The 23,958-nt window shown below is 47.8% G+C and overlaps 1 protein-coding gene and 1 long non-coding RNA gene across 4 annotated transcripts in view; both read right to left on the bottom strand.

Moving 5' to 3' along the window:
- The window catches only part of PKDCC (protein kinase domain containing, cytoplasmic), a 33,816-nt gene extending 15,812 nt beyond the window's left edge, over window positions 1–18,004 (bottom strand). For 2 of the 3 annotated variants that reach the window (XM_031595074.2, XM_090135127.1), the window contains exons 1-3: window positions 17,012–18,003; window positions 5,782–5,904; window positions 2,673–2,944 (exon numbers count right to left, since the gene is read on the bottom strand). In XM_031595074.2, coding sequence (XP_031450934.2) covers window positions 2,673–2,944; window positions 5,782–5,904; window positions 17,012–17,671 — 1,055 coding nt within the window. In that variant the 5' untranslated portion in view covers window positions 17,672–18,003. Of the gene's footprint in view, window positions 1–2,672; window positions 2,945–5,781; window positions 5,905–17,011 lie in introns of all 3 variants that reach the window. The other variant, XM_090135126.1, reaches the window with a different exon arrangement.
- A 2,729-nt stretch (window positions 18,005–20,733) lies between these two features.
- The window catches only part of LOC149918892 (uncharacterized), a 131,047-nt gene continuing 127,822 nt past the window's right edge, over window positions 20,734–23,958 (bottom strand). The window contains exons 3-4 of the long non-coding RNA XR_016464634.1: window positions 22,720–22,931; window positions 20,734–21,218 (exon numbers count right to left, since the gene is read on the bottom strand). This is a non-coding gene — a long non-coding RNA (uncharacterized LOC149918892). The remainder of the gene's footprint in view (window positions 21,219–22,719; window positions 22,932–23,958) is intronic.

Genomic DNA, 23,958 nt, shown 5'->3' with positions numbered 1-23,958 from the left:
AACTCAGTGTCATAGCAACCTAAGATAGAGATGGACAGTTCAGGATCTGACAACATAAACAGAGCTATCGGGCATAAATATTAGGTAATGAGCAGAACAGTAACACAATTGGGAAATTGCCCTGCTTTACATCTAACCTGCACAGCAAAGTAAACGTTTTTTCATATACAGAGACCACATTGTCAAACAAAAACCTACAGTGAGTCATACTCAGGAGCAAGACTAGCAGATGTCTTATATAAGCACAAATTAAAAAATTGAGTTACTGATAGCAAAAATTGATCACAGACACAGGTATTATTGAGTTGACATATTCCACTTACACAATGAATATTTCCTTGAGATTTTAACTCCCTCCTAATCCCTTACAAAAATAATATTTATGATTTTCACAAGCGGGATTATCTCCAGGTTGGTTTTTCTAGCCGTGGCCAAGAAACATCCAATGAAAACAGACACAAAAATTTAAAGAGTGGAATAACATTTGTATTGAGTAATTTATCTGGTAAATTTTACTTCATTTTTTCTGCTTAGAAAATAACCATAAGCAGAGTCCAACTGACTGCAAATAGCTCTTTGCAAAAACTCAGCATCTGCCATTTACTTTCCTATCTGCTGGACAGATGCAAGTCACAGAACTCATTGTTCTTCCATAGCTATATGAATACCTAACTTGTCCACATGCAAAATTCTGAAATGTACAATGATGTCTGAATAGTTTAGTTACATGAATGTTTGTTATTCAGAGTAAGGCCAGTGGCATCATTTGTGATCTGCCCAACACAGATTGCCAAATTCCTTCCAGTTTGCTCCTACAGTCTTTTCTTCGTTTCTCTTTTCTCTGAAGAACTACCTGATCTTAACTGCCAGTGATGGAGAATTCACCCACTGGTCAATAGTTCAAAGTATTAAATAGTTTTACATTTAAAACTATTCAATGCTTCTAAAATTAGTCCCTCAAACTAATCCACACAGATGGATTTACGGTAGAAGGTAACGATCTGAAAATTAACAAGTGATCTCAAGGATCATCAAGTTCCAACTCCTTTGCCACAGGGGCAGGGCCACCAACATCCATATCTAATACCAGACCAGGCTGCCCAGGGCCCCATCCAATCTGGCCTTGAACACCTCCAGGGACAGGGCATCCACAACCTCTCTGGGCAGCCTGTTCCAGCACCTCACTACTTTCTCTGTAAAGAATTTCCCTCTGATATCCAACCTAAATCTTCTCTCTGTGAGCTTAAAATCTTGCATAGATTTTTTTTTCTAAAATGTTTTTCCTCCGTTAATTATTTACCTCATAAGGAAACCAAGTAGAGTAGGCTAATTCTAAACAAGAATGAGTAGGCTAATTGTTTGCAAGGTTGGGGCCTACTATAATTTGAAATTTCAAGAGGTTTATGCATTGTTTGTCATTCCTCTGTTTTTGACTAATACCTAACAACAAGCAACCCCTTTGCTGAGCACTGAGAGACACTGCTTTTAATCTCTAACTGTAAAACAGGAGTGTGAAAATAGGAAATTAAGTTATGTACACCTAATGAACTGAACATTTTGCCTTCTAAGACAAGTGCATAGAGTTTGTTACCAAATCCATCACGCATGGTGGCAGCCTCCTGCAGCATCAATCTGCTGTTAAACAAAGGACAGTTGTCTCTACCGGATGAAGCAAAACTGGGGGCTGAAATCACGTGGATATGGGGCGTGTTACACACCAGTGTGCAGTTCAGAGGAAGTACTGTAATAAAAAACGACTGCTTCCTTCAGTGAAACCGGCAACCTGCCCGAAGTCCCGTACACCACAGACACATCTTCGTTTAAGCCTGAGGTGAATGGATGCCTATTAAATGTTTCTCAGCTAGACCAGTAAAATGGTCTTAAGTGAAAGCTAGCTAGCTAAGCAAGATCTTTAAGCCAAGCAAGCAGAAACAGAAAATTTTGCAGGACACACTAAAATCCATGCTGCACAACTGCAGATGGCTGTCATGTGGCATAGCCCATTTCAGTGTGGTCAGTTAATGCAACACACATGCTGGTGAGCACCCCAGGACCAAAGCAGACTCCCTGGAGAAGCTTCTCCTCACTGTAGTCTGGCAAGGAGTGAATGGCATGATATTTGAAAGGGAAGTCTAAGAAATGAGCACACCATTATGGTATTGCTTTGAGCTCCTCCACCCTCATCTCTGGACAGGAAGATGGATGCTTCAGCCAGTGGCTTCTCTCCACAGCTGACTGGTTCGCCATAAACCTGCCACCTCCACATCCCCACATCACGGCACCACCATCTCAGCTGGTGGTAAGAAACATGTGGTGACCATTATGCCAAAGAAGTGCTGGGACAACAGTCTCACTACAGAGTTAATGGGACCTCATCTCTGTGAGCACTGCTGCTGTATGATTATAAAAATCGTTATTTGTGTGAAGAATTCAGTGGAATTAAACCAATGTGAAATTAGACTAAGTGGTGAATCACACTCAAAGCATGGAAAATATTCCCAGTTACAAATGCTATGTTATGGTATTTTCCCCAAATGAAACAATTATTCATAGCTTTTGGATAACAGAACTGAGACAAGATGTACTCGTAGGCATGAATAACTCTAAATGATGCTGCAGGCTTTCTGTCCATTTTTAATTCTCTTTTACCTTACAGAGGACTGATCATGTACCTGTAAGCATTGTAGAGATTCCTCTTTTCATTCATGTTTTGGCACCGTCCCTCAATGGAACAAGGCAGAGTGAAGTTTCGTGCTGGAAACTCCATAAAGCAGTCACTGTTACTGGTGCAAGAGCTTTCCTCAATACTGGCATCATCTAGATCTGTCACCTTCAGCTCCCCATCCACAATCACAAACTGTCGAGGGCGAAAATCCAGAAGTGTCACAGAGCCAAGAGGAGAGTGAGCCAAATAATGCAAAAGCCGAACTAAGCTGAGACATATCTGAAATACAAAAACATGGGTACCTAGCATTATTTTCTCAGCACAGACCGTAAAAATGAAACCACTTTGGCTAAAGATAGATTCATAAACACATGACTTAATATGGGCATTATAACTTATCCTCAACACCAAATATTGCAACTAAGGTATTTTTCATAGGATTAACATAGTTGATTGTAAAGCCCTTGGAGACTTGAAACAAAAATAAGCTTCTTTACCAGTGCTTTCCCACACTATTCTTGAAGCATGGCTCATTGTTGCTATTCTTACTTTGATAGAAATAAAAAGCCTTAACTTTTAATAACACATTACATACAAGCCTTGACCATGCAATCTATGTTTCTGCTCTGTACAAACTCCAGGTTAGGAATTTTGGCCCAAGTGCTGTGCTCCTACAGTCAAAGCTCAGACTGCAGACAGCATCTGCGCTGTCTCTGTATTGATCATGCCTTTTGACTGCTGTTACAATTATATACATAAGGGTTCCCCCTGTATTTCCCTTTTCCAGTTGAAAAGGAGTGTGTGTATCGCAGTGGATCTCCATGTGCCACTTTAAGGCTGGGGTGGAAGCTCTGCACAGACATTTCAGTTGCTGGAAACTCCAGAAACTTATTAGACAGAAAACTCAATGAAAGCTGAACTCAGTCCCCTTACTAAAGCACTGTTTTGAATTAACGCAAAAATAGCATTAATATAAACACAATTAAATATTGGAATTTTTATCCTATATATTAAACGAATAACAGGTCTTATCCAGTCTAGCAAGGTTTTTATTGTTTATATATAATTTTGGTTTTTGTTAACATACACTGTTAATGTCACATACATTGAAGCAGTCAAATCAAAATTCAATCTCAGGGCATAAACAATATGCCCAGGGGAGCACCTAAACACATACTTCATGAAGAAGCAGAAGCCGAGCATGTCTGGAGCTATACTTCACAGACCGCATGTCTGTGCGACATTAGGACTATCCCCCACTTCTATAATCACCTCCTTGCTTGACTGGGCTAGAACGTTTATCCTACTTAAGTGATACCAAAGTTTACACAGTGATGGCTGTCCTGTGAATGAATACAGGCACAGTGATGGGGTGCCAGAGCTGACCTTCCTTTCCTCCCTCTGAAAGTGCACCAAATTCCTGCACGCGCTATCCTGAAATACAAGGTATTAGCCAAAAGCATCCTATAATACACTTATCTTCAATTGCAACAAATCCAGAATTTAGTTTGGATAAAAATACAAGTTGTCATCTGATATCACCACCTTTTCTCAAACCCAAAAGATGCTGCTCCTGCACTGGCAACCTTTCTGAGCCACTATGGACTGATGCCCGGCATACCTACCATGAGTCTGGGGTGTGAAAACCCATGTACAACAAAAGTCTTAAGTACAACAGTGAAGGCTTTGCTCTGCATCACACTGCTGACTGGAGCAGTGTTGCCCTGGGGAGGAAGCCTGCTTCACAGACCAACACCAAGAAATTATTTGTAAGAACAGCCAAGCCATTTATTTAGTCCTTTTCAGGACTGGGTCACCAAAATGTCATAGAATAATTAAGGCTGGAAAAGACCACTAAGATCATCTAGTCCAACCATCAACCCACCACCCCTACACCCACTAACTTGTGTCCCTCGGTTGCCACACCTACATGTTTCTTGAACGTCTTACATATCAATATATGATTTTATTTCCTCTTTCTTCTCTGTGCTAGTTGAGTCCTAGATAATTTCATGCTTAGTAGTTTGTCTAAGACAACTCTCCTTTACCTCCCTTTCCAAGCGCTCGCTCAGAAATATCCATACTAAGGGAAACTTCCCAATTTGTTACCCATCATCTACCATATCTCTTGGTAATTGACTGGGTACTCAGATGCCATCACAGTCCATTGTTGGCACTCTGTGAATGAGATGAGACAAAGACAGCTTCTACTTTCATGGAGCTGTGACAAGCACCTCCGCTGTTTATTATAGACGTATTTCTTCCAGGAGAAGGGAGCTGAAGTTGAGCTCCCTCATTGTTCCCAAACACAACTCAGAAGGCAGCATGGCCATAGGATCCTACCTGATAGACATCTTGCACACAGCCACCCAGTCTTGAGAGTACCAACTGTAACAGTACAGACATAGGCTGTAGCATACCACAGTCTCTGAGGTTAGTCAGGGGCACTTTAATTCTCCTATACAGATGGAGCCATACAGCCCAAAGTGTTTTAGATGAAAACTATTGCTGCCTTGAAATGTCTTAGGGAGTTAACCTCAGTCGACTAGACAGCCCAGTGTACACTGACTGAGACAGCGCTGTCTTGATCAAAGCATTGCTGCAGTCTGGCTTCATTTTGGACAAATTAAGTGTGACCTTCATGCTCCTGGTAAATTGCCAGCGCAGTGGACAAGTCGCCTTTCAGATTTGTGTATGTTGCTTTCACTCTCCCCCCGTAAGAGACAAGCAGAACAGGAAGTGGAAGAAAACAATTATAAAATCAACCTAGGATAATGATTGTAACATCCTTCTATTGTTTAAATTCCAGTTGCGGAGCATAACGCTCAATGCCAAGAACTCTGAGCCTTGATCTTTAACAAGTAAGAAACTTTTGGAGATACGATGTAAAGGCATACAAGCCAGATACAATTAGATAACAATGACAGACAAAACAGCACAGCATATTAAACACTGCAGAAAGGGAGTGTTAAAATCTGCTTCTAAACCAAGATGCAATCACAAGCAAAGCAAATGCTGAATAAACGTGAATTATACCACTCCGCACATAACTTATGTTTCACACCATGTTTTTTCGTGTTCATCGCTCTCTTGCATTATAAGCAGTTGTTACTTACTCGAAATCTGTCTTCCCAGGAAGTCTGTAAAAGCTGAATCATCTCTAAAGGTGAGCCTAGTTCAGTGATGGCCGTCAGCGTGTCTGGGATGTCATTGCTATCTTGGTAACAATAGCCATAGAGCTGGAAAAAATCACAGGGCAGTATCAGTGTAACATATCTTGGCACGCTTTTATGCTTCTCAGAGGAAGAGGTGCAAAGTAAACATTTCTTACAAAGCATTTAGCTGCATTGAAGCCCTCCTCAGCAGCTTTTGGATCCCCTCATTTGAGGAACATTCCCTTGAAATCCCCAAAGGAAGCTCCTAAAGCAGCCAGCACAGCCCCTGAGGGTGTCACACCGCTCCAGGCAAGTAAAGCAGCCACGCATGATTTCATATCAACAAATGTTTAAGAAAAAAACTAAAAGATCCATGAATGTAGAAACAGAACTCTATCAGAAGAAAATTAGCTTAGTCTATGCAACATCTGGCTAAAGACAACTTGATTTCCTTAAAATTTCCCTAAATGATACTGCTTAAAAGACATCACAAAATCTTTCAATGACATTTCCACAGACCTATTATTTGTGCAATGACTGTGCATTTCAGTGAAATACAACTTGAAATGCAATTGAAATACCAGAACTTATCATTTGCCAGCCAGAAATTGCTTCTTGCTCTACTTGATAGACTTCCATATGCAGTACCATTAAAGAAGGACAAATATTTCAAAATATTATCTGCCAGTAGATTCTTCAATTTAAAAGAATTTAAATGGCAATTTCGGCCATGCTCCAGCTCCTTCTTGCATTCCCTTTCCAAGGACATCTGGGTGATTAATTTCCATTTGCACAAATAACTGCCCAAGAAGAATATTTAAGGGCTGCGGGGAAGAGCCGCTTGCTTTATATGGAGTGGGACAATGTCTGACACAGCTACGGGGACAAGCTTTATATGCCACATGCCAAGCCCTGGCAGAGAGGCAATTAGAGGAGCCTGATAAGGATCTGATTGCAACTTCCCAGCCAGAACAGCATGCACATGAAATAAAATTAAATGTAATCTCTGCCCCCAGTCAAATAAACTTAACAATAGAAGGGTTAGAGGGAGAGGGAAGGGAAAAAAAAAAAAAAAATAAAAATAAAAGCTTCAGAAAGTGCTCTGGTTCTATTCATCTCTGCTTTCCCAGAGTAGCCCAATTTTTTTCCAAACCCCTTTTCAGCTCTACAGAGCTCAGTAAAGCTGATGAGGATCTTTCCTATGCTGTGGGACATGGTACAGCCTCACAGAAGACAGACTCATCCACTGCAAGGCCACCAGCAAAACCAAGAGCCGGAGGAACGAGAGCGGCCACAGCTGCTGCCACGAGCAGCTCTGGGTATGGAGCGTGCTCCTACAGCTTGTGATCCTCACAGCCAGAAAAGCAAAGAGCGGGGCTAAGTCAGCAAATACGTGGCTTGTTTCGAACAAGGCTGCTAGCTCCAACTGGAGCTGTCAGCATTTCAATGAAAAAAAGCGTTCCAAAAACGCAAGTGAAGTAAACAGTTTTTCTTTTTGGTGTAAAGATGGCACTGCATTTCAAAACAACAGCTTAAACACGGAGTTAAACCTAAACAAAAAAAAGAGCTAGAAGATTTTATTCTAAGACGCGCAAAAAAGATCTTGGCACTGATGCACAACTGAGGGTTTGGAATGGATGTTGATTGGAACAAATGAAATAGGAAAGCAGACCTTTCTCCTTGCAGCCACGGCAGCAATAATTTCTTAAGCCAGAGCCATTCGGATTGGACTTGGGTGTCTCTGACTCTGTTTTTGTGCAGATGTCTACAGAAACTAGGAATGCGTGTTCAGTGAGTTATCACAGATAGCCACATCAACACACATCTGCTTAAACCTTCTGAACAAAAATAAGAATGAAACTCAATGAAAATATTTAGTGCACTGTCTACCGGTGTTCAGAGAAAGCCAAAATTTTCAGCACAGAGGGATCTGTGAGCTGAAGTCTGCAGTTTTTACTGGGTATTTCACTTCCCTCATGTGAGACGACAGACAAAAATATCTGTGAGCATCAGAATCAAACTTCTGCTCCTCCACTGTGAACTCATCACTTGTCTGTAGCACTCACTGTTACCCACTGGGGAAAAATGCCCTCAGGGAAATGAAAAGGAATAGAGACTAGGAAACAACACTATCACAGTTAAGTGTTGAGTCACAGCAACAGAGAACACAAACAAGACATCAGACTTTGTTAGACAGTCTCAGTTTGTAAAAACTATTCCAAGAACTGAAAGAAGGAAGATAACAATTAGACATGAATTTGATTATAAAATGGGATACACCTATAGTCACACACAAAATACTGATAAACCAGTCTTACTACTTATGTGCAGATGAAATGAATTACAGTGCCTACTTGTATCTATTTGATCTCGATCCACACGTTACCATAGTTAACAGAGTTTCAATTTGTTTACAGAGAACTGGAACTTTTAAGCAGTAATTCTATTTGGGCAATCAGTCAGTACCTGGGCAAAAGTCTTTGCTGTCTGAGCATCTGTGGTACATTTTACTCTTCTATTGGCTATCTACTCACTTCAGTCACTGCAGAAGCTGAAGTGAGCTTGATAACACTGGGTTCCTTATTCTCAGAAGAATATTTTCTTGCACGAGTACTGTTGAATTCATCAAACCATACCAGAGAAACACAGCGCTGAGCAAGTTTGTGTAGGTCTAGCTTAAAAATATATAATCTAACCTGAGCTCTTTATTGCTAAAGTGAAACCTCTCCAGATGCAGTGCTATTACATAATTACATAGAGTTATAAAAGCACAGAAGTTTGAGATATAAAGGATTTATTGGGCTGCATTTGTGCTTTTCTAAATGAAGTCATGAAACTAAATGCAAAAATGCACATGTAATTATATGGTCATACTTGTATGTGCAATTATGATGATTACAAACTGGGTATGTCCCAACAGCCAATTAAGCATCTAAAACAGTTACATTCACCCCCTCCTGATAACCAACACTCAGAACGCAGACGCTTACCAAGTACGGAATATATAATAGAAGCAAAATGCTCAGAGACAGTAATCCTCGGCCCTTTCATTTCATAACTGGCTTGTTAATACGCATGGAGTTATTACGCAAAACATTTTATTTCTTCCCCCTTTAGTTTTTTATTTGGCCTACGCATGAAATGAGACAAACAGGTTTGTATTCCCAGACAGCAAGGTTAAGAAACAGACAGTTGGATGCACATAATGAAAAGAAAAATAACAACCCAGGGAAATCAAATTTGGCTGGAAACAGGAGATGATCCAAAATGTCTCCTCTATGCAAAATCCTGTTGGGCTGGACATCAGCCTCAGCGTCGCAGAGCTGCGCTTTGGATATATTAAGGAATGATGGCTTTCATACTCTTTTGCAGCATGGTTCCAATTAAATGAGTGGAAAGAAATACAACCCACATCTTTTTGATATACCCAGTCTCTGCAGTTAAACACCACCCCAATATATTTTTGTGTAGGATCTAATAGCAAACAGGATGCCTCGCTTTCTGTTTAGAAAAATGGAAGTCAGCTACAAAATGTTTAGCTGTTCTCACATCATGTGCCGTAACTCATTTAGGGCAGCCCTGTTTACTGAATTCTCCCTGGACTGTTTGGGTTTCCTTGCTCATAAAGACTCAGCCCCGTGCTGCTCTCCGACCCCACAGCAGGGCATCCCCCAGCAGCAGCACAGCTCCAAGGAACCATGGCCCACTTGCTTCACAGCCCTACAAGCTACAGGACAGAGCCTCCTGGACAAGCCAAGGGGACAGTGAAAGCAGAGGTCAGAGCCTTCACAAAAGATGACAAGCTTGCTGAATGAAAACACAAAATAAAGGAGCTTATTAAGCTGTCATCAGCAGGGCAAGGATATGCAAACAGGCCCTCCCACATTAGCTAGGCATCCCTCCTGGGTTTTTGTCTGTTCCTTAGGTTTTTCCCCCAGAAAAATAAATGTTGATGCAGAGCTACATCTTGCGAACCCAAGGTGCCCACCAGGACAGAATCCAGCAGCCACTGGTCCACAGAGCCCCACTCCTCCTAGTCAGTAGCTATTCCCCCCACCTCTGAGATCTGTGCTGTTTATACAGTTTTACTAAAAACCACAGCACGCTGTGAAGCTTTCCCTATGCCTTCCTGGTTTTCAGCCCTTCATGCTCATGTTTTTCAGATTTTTTTTCCTACAGCCACAAAAGCTGGAAATCTATCCCACCGTCCTGTATTGAACAGATCTTCCCAACTTAGAGCCTTGACGACAACCCCTTCCTGCAGTCATACAACAACATTACATTAGCAATGTCTGGAGACTTCACTCTCTCTTTCAAGAAGAGTTTGCCCAAACTTATGAGAGAGGACAATTTTTTTTTAAAAATCTTGCTTTCATGAAGAGCAACAGCAGCCAACGCTTGCCACGTCCTTTATTTTCCAAAGCACATGGACATAGATTTACCTCATCAAAACTGGCTGCATCAATATGATATTTTACAGTGACCTGGCAGCAAGGGGAAATAAAAAATCCCAGTGACACTGGTAGGATCTCACTAAACTGTTTGTTTGGACTGCTGCACGTCAAAACCAGGAAGGCACATTTCAGAAGCTTGTACTACCTCACTGTTATCAAAGCCACCAGAATCCTTTTGACACAACCAATGCTTGGATCCACCTGTCACCATCTGAGAGAATCACATCACTCCAAGACCTACTGATCTCCAAAGTTCTAAATGTTTTCCTATTGCTGATTGTATATATACATATATTTGTGCAGGTCACATTCCACCCATGAAGTGACTACATATATGAATATCTGTGTTTCTTTATTATATATACACACTATTTTCATCATTATATTATTTACACTTACATGATTATTTGAATATGTATTTGCCACCCTGTTCAGCTCAAAGCATCTGCCAACCTGTAGTCTCTCCCTGGGAAAAGGATGAGTTCCCTGAAAGGATCAACTTCAATATAAATATCAATGTGAGGTCAGCTCTGCTGCTCCAGAACATAAGAGATGGTGTGTGAGAAGTGAATTAATTTTCCTCATCAAAATGGAGAAATCAAGCCCTGTTGAGCTCTGAGCTTCTCTGAAGAAGACATTCAGACTGCAAGGGCTCAGCACCACTCAGGACCAGGACTGGGCTTAAAGCTGCAAGCTGAAAGCTGTGAAGCAGAATTTCTTGCTGCTGCTGCCAAGCACTGAAACCAACAGCAAGCAGGGGGAATTCACACAGTAATTCAACATTCACAGCTCTGCCCAGGCTTTTATTTATAAATGTGGTATTATTAATAGCACTGAACTCAGAAGAGCTGGAAGGTATGGGACCTCATACCTGGTTCTGTTACTAAACATGGAATTATATTCGTAGAAAAACTGGAATGCATTATTTAGAAATACACAGATATTACAGCTGACCATATACATCTACCAGCATATCCACAGATACCTCTCCACGTATTTTATCAGTATGTGTGTATACATATCTTCATACGCCTACTCATCTGACATATATTACATCGGCTATAATCTTAAGATTTAGTAACGTTATCTCCCATTTACTCACCCTGCTTTCCTTACACTCTGAAGTGGAAAATTCTTCTTCTAAAAACATTTACAGCACTCTGAATTTGCATTGCACTGCACAAGCTCAAGGCCTAACCCTGCAAATATTTAGTCACACAAGTAGTCTACTCTTGTAAAGCCTTCTGTGAGGACAAATAGATCACTCATCCAGCCAGGACCTCAATGGGAAGGCGCTGATATCACTGGAGGCACAGTTCATTATCTTGTAAATAGCCAGACCAGAATCTGCCCTGACCTCCATCCACAGAGGCTGCATTCAACTCCACTGCCCCAGAAGTTTAACCCTTATTACGACAATATTTTGCATTACAAAACTATCAGACAATCTCTGTGCACTGCATGATTGGAAAAGCTTGACCTGCTGGGATATCTATTGGATCCATCTGCATAGTTCTCCCTTCTTAGGCACCTGAGTCACATCACTGTATACTTTATCAGCATTAGGACAACCTTGGGGTAGCAGCCATATACTCCAAGAAAAAAAAAAAAATCAACTCTGTTCAAAATACATTGTTCCAAATTTGTTGTAAAATGACAGTGTTCATATTCAGTGTATACTACTGGAATCTCGGGTTCAGATGAGTGTGATGAAAATTAACAGCTCCTTTAAAATTAGTCCAGAGACAACTTTAGTATTACCATAGTGCCTAGGAGAACCAGTTCTTATCAAATTCTGCATGCTCATCACAGAGAACAAACACTGCAATGAGAGTTAGAAGCCACTGGGCACCTATCTGAGCTATCAGATGACTGTGTTGATGTAAAAGCCCATAAAAGAAGATCACATCACAAACTCTGGTTGCAGCACTTCCAGGTGTGGGTCCACCAACACACTCCAGGACCATGGAGCAAGCACAGGCTCCCCATGCTCTTGAAAAAGGTCCTAAGTCTTTAGCACTGAAAGACTCCACATGTTACCTTAAGCAAATTATTCATACCTTCTACACCTTATATTTGCCACCTACAGTAGAAAAGGAGGGTCAATACTAAGCTTACCCAGCTACCCTGTATTTGGGGTGAGGACTGAAAAAACTCCAAAACCTACAGATTTCCCTTACAATTCACATGTCATTAGCCTGGTCAGAACTGGTTTCCAAGCCCCGTTGGTCAGAGGATGGTGTGGCCTTGCTCACTCCCTGCTGCTTCTCTGAAACAGGCAAGCAGCAAGGGGAACACAGCAGTGCCCACCCATGTTCCTGCCCCACCACAGGAAGGAGCAGGGCCAGACTCCCCAAAGGAATCTGGAGGAGGTTACAAGTCAACAGCTCCCATTAAAGGAGGCAGAAATTCAAACCAGAGTCTTCTGGAATGGTTTACATGGCACATAAAACAGAAACACAATCATAGAAATCATTCAACAACTGATTGGGATTAGTTTTATGAAAGCAGTCTTCAAGAGTAAGGAGGATGCAGTACTTTTTGCTAATTTGGAGGCACGTGCTCTTGCCTCATGGAAATTTGTCCCTGCCAACAGCTTTGCAAGCTGAACATCCCATGCAATTCAATGGGAAAAGCCAGGTTTTGGCAACTGGAGCATCAAGATGTAGGGCTTGCCTTACAGTGACAGAGCTGGTTTGCAATTGTATCAGCTCTGTGCTTCCAGCAGCTCTGGCGTTCTTGTTAACAGATCCTTTCCTCACTCTTAAAAGTGTAGGATAACATCTGGGCCTTTTGGGAAGCAGTCTCGCAATAAAGAAGCACTTTGTGTAATTCTTCTTTCCTCGCCAAACCACATCTGTCTGCTCTCCCTGCCCCTCTCCACTCCATCCGAGCTCCTCGGGGCTGCAGGGACACATACTGCAGCAGCAGGCTGTCTCCACTGAGTCATCAGTAGGTGGCACTGCCTGCTTTCCTCTCTACCACACCAGTATCTGTTGCCAACACCCCACACTCACCAACATCAACGACCTCAGAAGACAACCAGGTGACTTGGAGGCCTCGTCTCTGTGAAGGGTAACATGGAGCAACCAAGGGGACTACGCAGCTGCAGCCCTTCACCAGAGAAAGGAAGTGGCCAGCAGCAGGAGAACCTCTCTAGGCTGCACAAGGCCTGGAGCTCCTGCTTCCACAGTTCAGCAGACAGAGCCAGTCTGCTCCCAGCATCACATCTTCAGCCAATCTGCCTATGAGCAGTTCAAAGTGACTACTTTAAAAAAAAAAAAAATCCCAGCCCATTAGGCACTTCGCTTTGCAAGGTAGACTCCCAACAACTATTGTCCCATCCCAAACTCAGAAACTCATGCAGTCACTGACCAGCCTCTCGGATCAGCAGTGTGCAAAGCTTTCACGGTTAAGTCCCAGTCAGCTGCAAACGAAGGTTCATTGCTGGGCATCCTGCCTGGTGGCAGCGAGGTTTGTCATTCGGCATCCTGCACCACGGTCACCACAAAGGGCATTCACTCACTGTCCATCTGCTGACAGCAGGCAGGTCCCCCAGTGGCTGCTTCAACCATGGCTTCACAGTGTGCTCTTCCCTTCCCCCTGCTTCTGGGAGCACAGCGCTGAATTCATGCAAGAATGGGGAGGACTGCTCCTTCCAGAGTCCTTCCTATGCAAATATGCTAGCACTGAAATTAATTGTATATTGGACTTCTTCGCACTCAGGAAGGCTGTCTGCTTCCACCTGGAATACGCAACATCCATTCAAAGCTCTACCACTTGGATTCTCATGCTAAAAGTAAGACTTGTGCCCTATCCCCCTGACTACGCATACCTATAGGGAAACCATTATGGTAAAAAGGTCGGTAATTATCACTTGCAAAGAGAAGGAAATCCGATTTAAAATTGGGTATGTTAAATACGGTCAGCTAGCAAATCCTGCACCGCGGAGCTTGTCAGCTATGCGTTATTTTTAGTACAATTTTAAGCAACGATGTATATATATAAATACATATTTTAAGAGCGATAAATACCATCACAGTAGTACTAAAGCCAGTCAGTAGCAAACACACGCTTGTGAACGGAATCGATTCCTGCTGCAGTGCCGCCCCCGTACCCCATCGGCACACACTAAGCCTGCCGAGCGCTGAGTGCTCCCCGAACTGCGGATACCGGGCACTCCTTCCCCTACAACCGGCTGCAGACAAAGCCAGCATCACCTTCCGTTGAGCGTTTGTGATTGTTTTTAAGAAAGCGGCGGCTCCTTCTGACACGAATCACTGTGAGCGCTGATAGATGGTTGGCACGGACAGGAGCTCGCACTTCTCCGACGTCTGCGGTGCCAAACCTCCCTGCTCTGCTTCAGCAGAAAGAGATGCCCCAAAGAAGAGGGCACGCTCACGCCACGAAGGGCAGCACCCTACCTTGTGATACTTCGGGGCCATAATCACATCATTGCAGCAAATCAAACATTGCCTTTGTGCCTTCACAATCGTGTCCATTGTCCGAAATTAAATGCAAATGGTTTGATTCTCTTTTCTTCCTCAAACAAGGGCGGGGAGGGATTGAAGAGCACTTAATCACCTTCCTCCCCGAGCACCGGTGTTCACAAAGCGGCATCACAGCTCTGCGAGCAAAGAAACCGCAGCTCGGAGGGAAATGGAGAGCTTGGGCACCGCGTCTGACGGGGAGCGGCTGCAGAGCTATTAGCGGGCCACGAAATCCTTCGTTCTAATAAATCAGCGACCCACTCGCTTCTCTTTCCCCTCTGCCCTTCGTTCTAAAAGCCTCCCGAACGCACCGCCCCTCTTCTCCTCGCGACCTTGCGGACCCACCCGCAGCGCTGCCTGCACCTGCCCGGCCCAGGGGATGGGAGCGCGGCAGCAGAGCAGCCCGGCAGTAGGACGACCTGCTCTCCTCTCTCCGCTTTTCCACGTTCCTATAACAGCGCCGAATGGCCGCATCTACCGGAGCCGACCCATCTGGCTCCTGCCCCGGCGGAAGGCGCGACGGCGGATGTATCAGAACGCTGGTCTGAGGGCAGGGTGCGCTCTGAAAGAGCTCTTTCCCCTCTATCCCTTTATCGTACAGTAAAGGAGTATTTTTAAAGGAAGGCTAAAATAAATAAATAAATGCTGATTTTGACAAGAGACAGGCCCGAATGGGAACTGCTGAGACAGTAAAGAACAAGTCTGTTATCTTACAAACTACACTTCAAGCTGTCAGCTGCCCGAGATTTACAGGAAAACCCCCTTCCTTAGGACGAAACCTACACCGAACTTCATTTCCAGCCCCACCAATGCCACCTCCTCACTCCAAGCCGCCCCAACCACAAACAGGTGTCAACGGGAAAGCGAGGGGTAGCCCCGGTCCCCCTCCTGCCAGGAGGACAGGCAGCCCCAGAACGGAACGATGCGTTCGACGGATGCGAAGTGCGGGAGCGCGGCTGCCGTGGATGAAATGGAAGCGGCTGTCAAAGGCCAGAGAAGAGGGGAGGAGACGGTTTGGCTTTCGAATCCGTTTCCTCTCCCTCGGCCGCAATACTCGGACAGTGATTTCTAAGCCCAAATACCGCCCTGGGCCGGCTTCCACTGAAAACACGGAGAGTTCCAGCACGGAGGCCAAAGGATCCCGTCCCCTTTCAGATTTTAGGGGCATCGTCGGTTTGCCGTTGGTCGCCCGTTCCTATCCCCCCCCGTTTACCGGGGCTCCCGGCTGCCATCGAAGCCCCATTCCCAGCCCCGCCGTGCCCTGACGCGGCCGTCGGGTGAGGCTGCAAGCCTCCCCCTGGGGTGTTGCACCACCGAGCGGAGCGGCACTTCCCCGGCCGTCCCTGTACCTCTCCGGTGCGAAACGTCCCCACGGAGAAAGTCAGGGATTCCAAGGGACTCCCGGTGCGCTTCCTCCGGCTGGCAGAGCCGGGGTACAACCAAAACAAAACGCGATGACAAAACCGTCACGAAACCGAAAAGATGGTCCTGATTTAGCAGCGCGCTATTTTTAAACGGGGCGGCACTGAGATCACCCTCACGAGGGTTCGTCCAGCCGCGGGGCCGCGCTTCTTCCCCCGACGCCCGAGGAGCGGCCGAGAGGTTTCCGGACCCAAGCCCTCCTTCCCTCCCCGGCACGGGACGTGCTTATATCCCACTGTCGGCTCTGCCGGTAATTACTGCACCCGGTGCGTTCCATCGGAAACCAAAAGAGCGAGGCACATCGTTACCGGAATGGCAGCTCTTTGCGGTTCGCTCACGAGGAAAGATAATAGAAATTGAAAGGAAGGAGGAAGGCTCAATTCCTATTTTCCTGCAGATGAATCGCAGCTGCCCGCTCGTTAAGCGGAACGTTCAACTCCAGAGCTGTGACCGCGGGGGCCTGACTGCCACTCCTGCTGTTGCCGGAGAAGAAATACAAAACTCCTCGATTCAGCTCAAAAGCCGCCTATCGTGACACCATCTCCTCCGCTTTCCGTTTTTACTCTTCCGGAACGTTCGCGTTATTCGAAATATCGGCACTGCCATCGGAACGAACCCATTCGGAGCCGCGTCGACGCCCTGTGGCGCAGCCTTCGGGGCTGTCTACACCCGCACGACGCGTTCCGGAGGGTCTCTCCCGGACCCGAGCCCTCCGCCAGCCCCGCGCCGCCGTCCGAACCGCGGGCAGCGCCCTCCCGGCCGTAGCCCCCCGTTGTTACCCCGCTCCCGGCTCACGTCGGGGACAGCCCCGCCGCCGGCTCCTACCTGCAGGACGTTGGCGTGGCGCAGCCGCTGCAGCAGCACCATCTCCTTGACGATCTTGTAGGCGGCCAGGCGGTAGCAGTCGGCCAGAGCCGCGAACTGCCGCACGCAGCGGGCGACGTCGTGCCCTCCGAAATCCACCGCCTTCAGCGCCACGGCCAGAGAGCGGTTAAGCACCGCTTTGTAGACGGCCTTGGTGTAGCCCGAGCCCAGGTACTGCACGCCGCCGGCGGCGCGCAGCTCGCGGCAGCCCAGCGGCGGCGGCTCCAGCCCCAGCTCGGCCGAGGCCCGGCCTCGCTCCGCCGCCGCCCGGCCCCGCGGCTGCTGCTGCTGCTCGGCCGAGGTGCGCGCCGGCGCCAGGTCCATCAGGCGCCGCTCCCGCGGCCGCACCGCCCGGCGCACCCCTGCCGCCCGCGGCTGCCGGTAGCGCAGCACCTCCTCGTAGCGCTCGCGGAGCTGCCGCGCCAACGCGGCTCGCCCGCCGCCGCCCTCCTCCTCCGGCGGCTCCAGGGGGGCGCCGGGCGGGGACGGGGGGGCCCCGTCGCGGGGCGGCGGCGGCGGAGGGGGGAGCTCGGAGCCGGGCACGAAGAGCACGTTGAGCAGGGTGCCCAGCAGCAGGGCGAGGCAGCAGGCGGCCGCCACCGCCGTCTTCCTGCGCCTCATCGCCCCCTCGCTCCCGTGCTCGCCCCTTCCCCGGGAACCGGCCGCAGGGCTCGTTTCGGCTCTCCCCGCTTTTCCCGAGGCTGCGCCGGCGGTGGAGCGGGGCCGGGCGCTCAGCCGGACCTCGGCCCCTTACGGCGCACCCGCATGACACTTGCCTCCCCGCTCCTCGGCTCTCCGGCACTTATTATTAGCGGGAGCGGAGGAGGGCGGGGGGGCGGGGGGGATCCCCGGGTCGCTCCCTCCGCTGACGCGCCCTGATTGACACCCGGCCCTCCGGCCGAGCAGCAGGGGGGCCTGGGAAACGTAGTCCCCCGGAGCAGCCCCGCCGGCCGCCGCCTGGCCCGGGAACGGGACTACATCTCCCAGGCTCGGCCGAGCCCCCCGGCGGGGAGGGCGCGGGGCGGGGCGGGGCGGAGCGCAGCGCAGCTGCCGGGCGGCGTCCTTCCCCCCCCCCCCACCCGCCGACGGGAACCGCGGCCTCGCGCTCTCTCTCCGGCGGGGCCGGGGCTGGGGCGCCGCCGTCGGGGGAACGCGGGAGCTGCCCGGGATGTGCCACGGCCCCGAGGGACACGCGTGGCCGTGGGGAAGCGGTACCGCGGGGAACGTGTCACACGCTCGGGATGGAGCTGTTAATCGCAGCCCTCGCGCTGCCGGAGGTGCGAATCGCCGGGGGGAGCGCTAATGACACGGTTATCCATCAAGGCCACATTACGACGCTGTTAGCAACTAATTAACAAGCACAATCAGCCTGAACCGCTGCCACAAAGGAGAGCCCATCAGCGGGAGGAAAGCCGCTAAGAGGCCGGCGAGGCAAAGTTCACCACAATGGCAGCTGGAAATCGCTTCCAAGGAGGGAGAGGGACGGCCATCGGGGCAATACACATGGCACACACATAAATAAAAATGAAAGAAATCAGCCACGGCTCTCCCGGGAGCTCGGGGCGGCTCAGCCTCCGGCCCCGCGGGGCCGTAATCACCCCATAAACAGAGCGGGGCGCGTAATCACCGCCTCCAATAAAGCCTCCCCGCTGCTGCGTGGGGGGGCTCCGCCCGGGGGATCGCTCTGTAGCCCCGGAGCCGCGCGCTCCCCCCATTCCCCGATGTTTCTGTCCAGAGACGTTGCACGCTTGCAGCCTTCTGTGGTCGGATGGGGATTTAGGGCCGGTTCGGTACCAGCCAGCTCTGCAAAGTCGGGGACGGGATGAAGTGGAACAATCGTGTTTAGAGGCACGGTGCAGCCCGGCGCCGGGGGCTGCGCGTCCGCGGAAGCTCCGCGCCCGCCTCGTATGCGCGGTGCACGGCAGCGGAGAGCCCCGACCGCAAAACAGATGCTTCGCCGCAGATGAAAGCGGCCCACCTGCTTTTCCCATCGCGTCCCATCTCCTAGCCGCTTTTCTTCATTATATCCCTCCCGACAGATACCATGAAATACATCGCTCATTTAGATATGGGAGCCGACCTCTGGAGGACGACTTGTGCGGAGCCCTTTGATGTCGAGAGGCAGATTTCAAACGCCAGAGAGCCCCTCCATGGTTTTAATTACCCCGCGCCCGAGGCCTGCCGCTGATTAGGGCGGCGAGGCGGGCGGGCGGCACGGCGAAAGGGGCTGCGGCCTCGCTACAGCGCGCTGCCAGCAAAACCAACGCGGTTCTGTAAACACAGCTACCGGGCAAAGTCAACAACGAGCTGCGGCCGACAGCAAACAGCCCGCAGGGCCGCGCTGCTCCCCAACGGAGCCGGCCCGGGGCTTCCTTCTGCCCCACCGCTCCCCCCGTGGCCCCGTGGCCCCGCAGGACGCAACGCCGAGAGCATCCCTCGCCCGGCGGCACTGGGCGCGGGGCTTTCAGGTTGGCAGCGGCGCTGGGAAACGTGAAGCGCTGCAGAGGCGGCGAGGGCAGAAGCGCATCTTTCCACGTGAGCTTTACTTAGGTCCCCAACCCGGCCCGGCGACTGCCAAGCAGAGCGCTGCTGTTCTTGTTCTCACACCAGCTTTCAAGTGACTCCCCATTGATCCACCCCAGAGATTTTGGCTCCAGGCCCCAAAACCCCGAATCCCGTATTTCAGGTTGGATACTAGGAAACATTTCTTCTCAAAAATAGCAGTGATGCACTGGCACAATCTGCCCAGGGAGGTGGTGGAGTCACCGTCCCTGGAGGTGTTCAGGAACTGTGGAGATGTGGCACTGAGGTATGGGGGCGGGATGATGACTGGACTAGGTTGTAGAATCATAGAATCACAGAATATAGACCCACAGGAATCACTGAGTCCAACCCCTGCACGCAGGAACACCCGGAAATCAAACCCTATGTCTGTCGGCAATGTCCAAGCACTCTTGAACTCCGGCAGCTCAGGGCTGTGCCCACTGCCCTGGGCAGGCTGTTCCATGCCCACTGCCCTGTGGTGCAGAACCTTTCCCTAACCCCCAGCTGCTCCTCCCCTGAAGCAGCTATATGCCATTCCCCTGGACCCCGCTGCTGTCACCAGATGATCATAGAGGTCTTTACCAACCTTAACGATTCCATGAATTCCAAGCGTGGGCAGCTTCAGGTCCTCACTTAAAAAACACAGCTGGAAATGTGTCTGTGGGAGCTGGGATCTGTCAGAGCTCCTGCAGGGTCACTGGTTTTTCCAGAAGATTTGTGTACTTGCACTGCTCCTCTTTGGCACTTAGGAGTTAATGTTTTTTGAAAGGACTTCATAATCTTTTGAATTCCTGGCCACCTGTTCTGGCTGTTTGTGTGGAAGTGGAGCTTTTTTTTTTTTTTTTTTGGAAAGCCTGAGCCAGGAGGCCCGAGATCCCTTGAACACCCAGGGCTGTGCCTTTGGGTGCGGGCTTCTGCACAGGCAAACTCTCCATCATCCTCTGCCTTGTCAGACTCCAATCCCTTGAACATGTAGGTTTCGTAGTCTTTAGAGAGCGTTCTTACATGGCAAAATCTTTATAGTACTTTTTAAACAAGCTCTTTCTCTTTTTTCTTTAATGTTGTTTCTTCCTTTTCTCTCAGGAAACCCACTCCCTTGTCTATTTGAAGCAAGCTGAGATGCGGCCAATTGTATTAGTTCTGGCTACAGCAAAAATGCAGAATGAAACCTGAAGTGTGTGGTGTGAGTCCAAAATAAATGGTCACTAGCAGAGCCAGCAAAAACTTGCGAGCGCAGACAGTCTGCAAAAAGGAAAAGCTTGGGCTCTACCTGCGGCGCTTTGCATTTTTTCCAAAAGGAAAAATAAGTTCTGGCTTTAAAGAGCTTGGGAAGAGACGCTGGGGGCACTGTGCCTGTTTGTGATTGCGTTTATGAATTGTGATGATTCTTGCATTTTTTAAATTTTTTTTTTTTTTTGTGAATGCAGCATCTGTAAGTGGGGGAAGGTGCTTTATCTCCCGTCCTGCGTTCTCAAAACACAGCATTGATTTTTATGTGCCAGATGTCAGCATGCCCCGACTCTCCATCAGTCAGTTGGGATGAAAGCCTGCCCATATCACAGAGGTGTTGCAAGGATAACTCTGCTCCTGCACAGGGAAATCTGGTACCGCAGCGATAAAGACCCTGTAAATATTTACACAGACAGAGCGAGCTCATGGAAGTGGTACATTATTGGCTTAACTTCATTGCAAGGAAGTAGTTGAAAATGTCACAGATACATTACGTTCACTCTTATTTTTAATTAAGCATCGACAACATATTTGGTGCTGCTTCAAGCCACAAGATTCAGAGTGCTGCTGCTCTAAACGTTTTATAGACTGCAGGGAAATACCAAGTCTCAAGCAAAGGCAAGAAGTAGCACAGCTACTTTAGGACTAAATCCTGCCAGTTAGACCTTTACACTTTTAAGCTTTAGTAAAATAGTGGGGAAAGGACAACCAAAGGATATAATTTATTTGAACATTCAAAAACCTTTTGATAAACACCCATACAAGAAACTGTTAAGGAAACTTGGTAACCACAGAATTAAAATCCGCTTATAAATAGAGATGGAATAAATGGCCAATTCCGGTAGGGAAAGAGATTAATAATGAGGTGCTCTAGAGATCGGGACGCAGACCAACATTGCTTAATCCTGTATTAATAATGTCGGGGTGAAGACTGAAGTGTCAATAGAAAAGCAGTTAGCTTAGGTCAGAACAGCTCCAAAAGAATTTAATAACACAGCAGGACCCTGTGCAGAAGTAAGAGCTCAGCGTGGAAGGTGCCCTCAGAACCTGCAGCAGCCCTCCTGCTCCCCCTGTTACGCTGGCACCATCCCACAGCTGTACAAGGGTGAAGGTCGATAAGCAGGGCACAGGCAGAGGTTTGCATGGCTCAGCTGCTTCCTCGCTCCTCCCATGGGCTGCCCAGCTCCCACAGTCTGCAGTGCCAAGAGGCTGAACTCCCTCTACCAGCCTGTGAATAATATATCTGAGAACTTCTCCAGCAAATGTTTAGAAAAGCCAGTGTGAGTTCCCCATGGCTTATTCTTCCCTGAGGACATGCCAAAAGCTCTCGGTCACCTCTCACAGATACTTTAAGCATTACGTGTTTGCTCTGATGAGAGCAACATGGCAGCAAGCCCCCAGTGCACGTGGTCTATGTAAGCTCTGTAAGAAGCAGTCTGGCACCTCCCGGCACAGCCAGGATGCGAGTAGCTGTGTGTAAATAGTCCCCTCCCCCAGTGCTACACGGGGTAAATGTGTCTGAGCTATAACCACTGAGCTGAGGCACTGTCACTACTGCCCAGTGAAGCTGTAGTCCCCATCACTGGAGATAGATAAAACCAGGTTGAATGGGGCCCTGGGCATCCTGAGCTGGAGCGGGGGTGGGAAGGGAGAGGGCACAGCCCTGACCATGGTTGGGGGTGGGACTGGATGATCTTTGAGGTCCTTTCCAAACCAAGCTATTCTATGATTCAGTGGGCTCTTTGCTATGAGGTTTTTCTTCCCACTGACTTTGCTTTTGCGGTGTGGCTCTGCCTTGCTACTCCTCAGTGGCGTGATGTTTGCAAAGTGGGGAATCCCTGAATCCACACTGTAGGCTATTTGTTCCAGCCTAGTACACAGACAAACATACTTACCCTGGACATAATCTGATGGTATCTCTGTGTAACTTCATTGTTGCCAGCCCTCCTTTCCAACCACTGTCTTCTCCGCAGTGCCACCCTAACACAGCACAGGCTGTGATGGCTTTTGAAGGTAATGACATTCATGGAAACTCAGAGCACTGTTTTTCGCAGGGATTTATTATTGCTTTGTTTTTAACCAGCGGGTCATTTCCAAGGATACTGTTCTGGAAAAGAAAGCAACTCATAAAGAAAGATTTTTAAAAATCCTCTTGATATGACTTGTGAAGTATTTTGAAGTGCCAGCCACAAAATAAATTGTTTTTAAATCCCCTCTTTCATCTGATGATCTACATGACATTGGAAATGCCCCTCACTCACAGTCAGGTCCCTGTTGCAATTGGTGGGTGTAAATACAGCTCACTGTGGCCCTGCTAACAGGGGAAATTGGAAGGCCTCACACCTAGAGGAAGGAGAAAGCCCTGGTGCAAGTGGGAAGAGCCCTGGCTTCAGTCCTGCAGTGCCCAGGGGGCAGTCCAAGGGCTGCTTCCTCTCAGACCACATTCCTGCCAGTGAATCCCAGTGCTTTGCCTCACCCTTGCAGTTCAAACTAAGAATCCAAGCTCTACATGGCTTGTGAACACTCTTCGGATTCTTACTCTTTTCTTTTCTTTTCTTTTCTTTTCTTTTCTTTTCTTTTCTTTTCTTTTCTTTTCTTTTCTTTTCTTTTCTTTTCTTTTCTTTTTTCTTTTTATTTTTTTCTTTTTTTAAATTATTTCTTACTCACAGAATGATTTGGGTTGGAAGGGACCTCAAAGTCCATTCAATTCCATCTCCCTGTCATGAGATGGGCTGCCCCCAACAGCTCAGGCTGCCCAGGGCCCCATGAACCTGACCTTGAGCGCTTCCATGGATGGGGTATCCTAGCTTCTCTGGATAAATCTAAAATGAAAAGCCATATAAAATTAAAAACAACGCACATAATATCCATTCTGCCTAATAAACTGTAACCTAATACTTAAGTGCAGGGGAATGGGCTCTGGGTATGAGCAGGCTTCATTTGTGGAGCTTTATGAACTGATATCAAATGAGAACCTGCTCAGAAGTGAAGGAACAGCTTCATTAGCCCTGCAGCATGTGCAACCAGCAATTCTGCCAAGGGCTGGGGAGGAAAAGATCCTTTCTCTTTGTCCATGGTTCACTGCATTGAATTATTATGGGAAACAAGATGTTCAGGCCACAGTGCAATATGTA

The sequence above is a fragment of the Phasianus colchicus genome, chromosome 2, assembly GCF_987193195.1.
Source record: "Phasianus colchicus chromosome 2, bPhaCol1.hap1.1, whole genome shotgun sequence".
Lineage (NCBI taxonomy): Eukaryota > Metazoa > Chordata > Aves > Galliformes > Phasianidae > Phasianus > Phasianus colchicus.
Note: the sequence above shows the minus strand (reverse complement) of the source record. Positions and strands in the feature narration are given on the sequence as shown.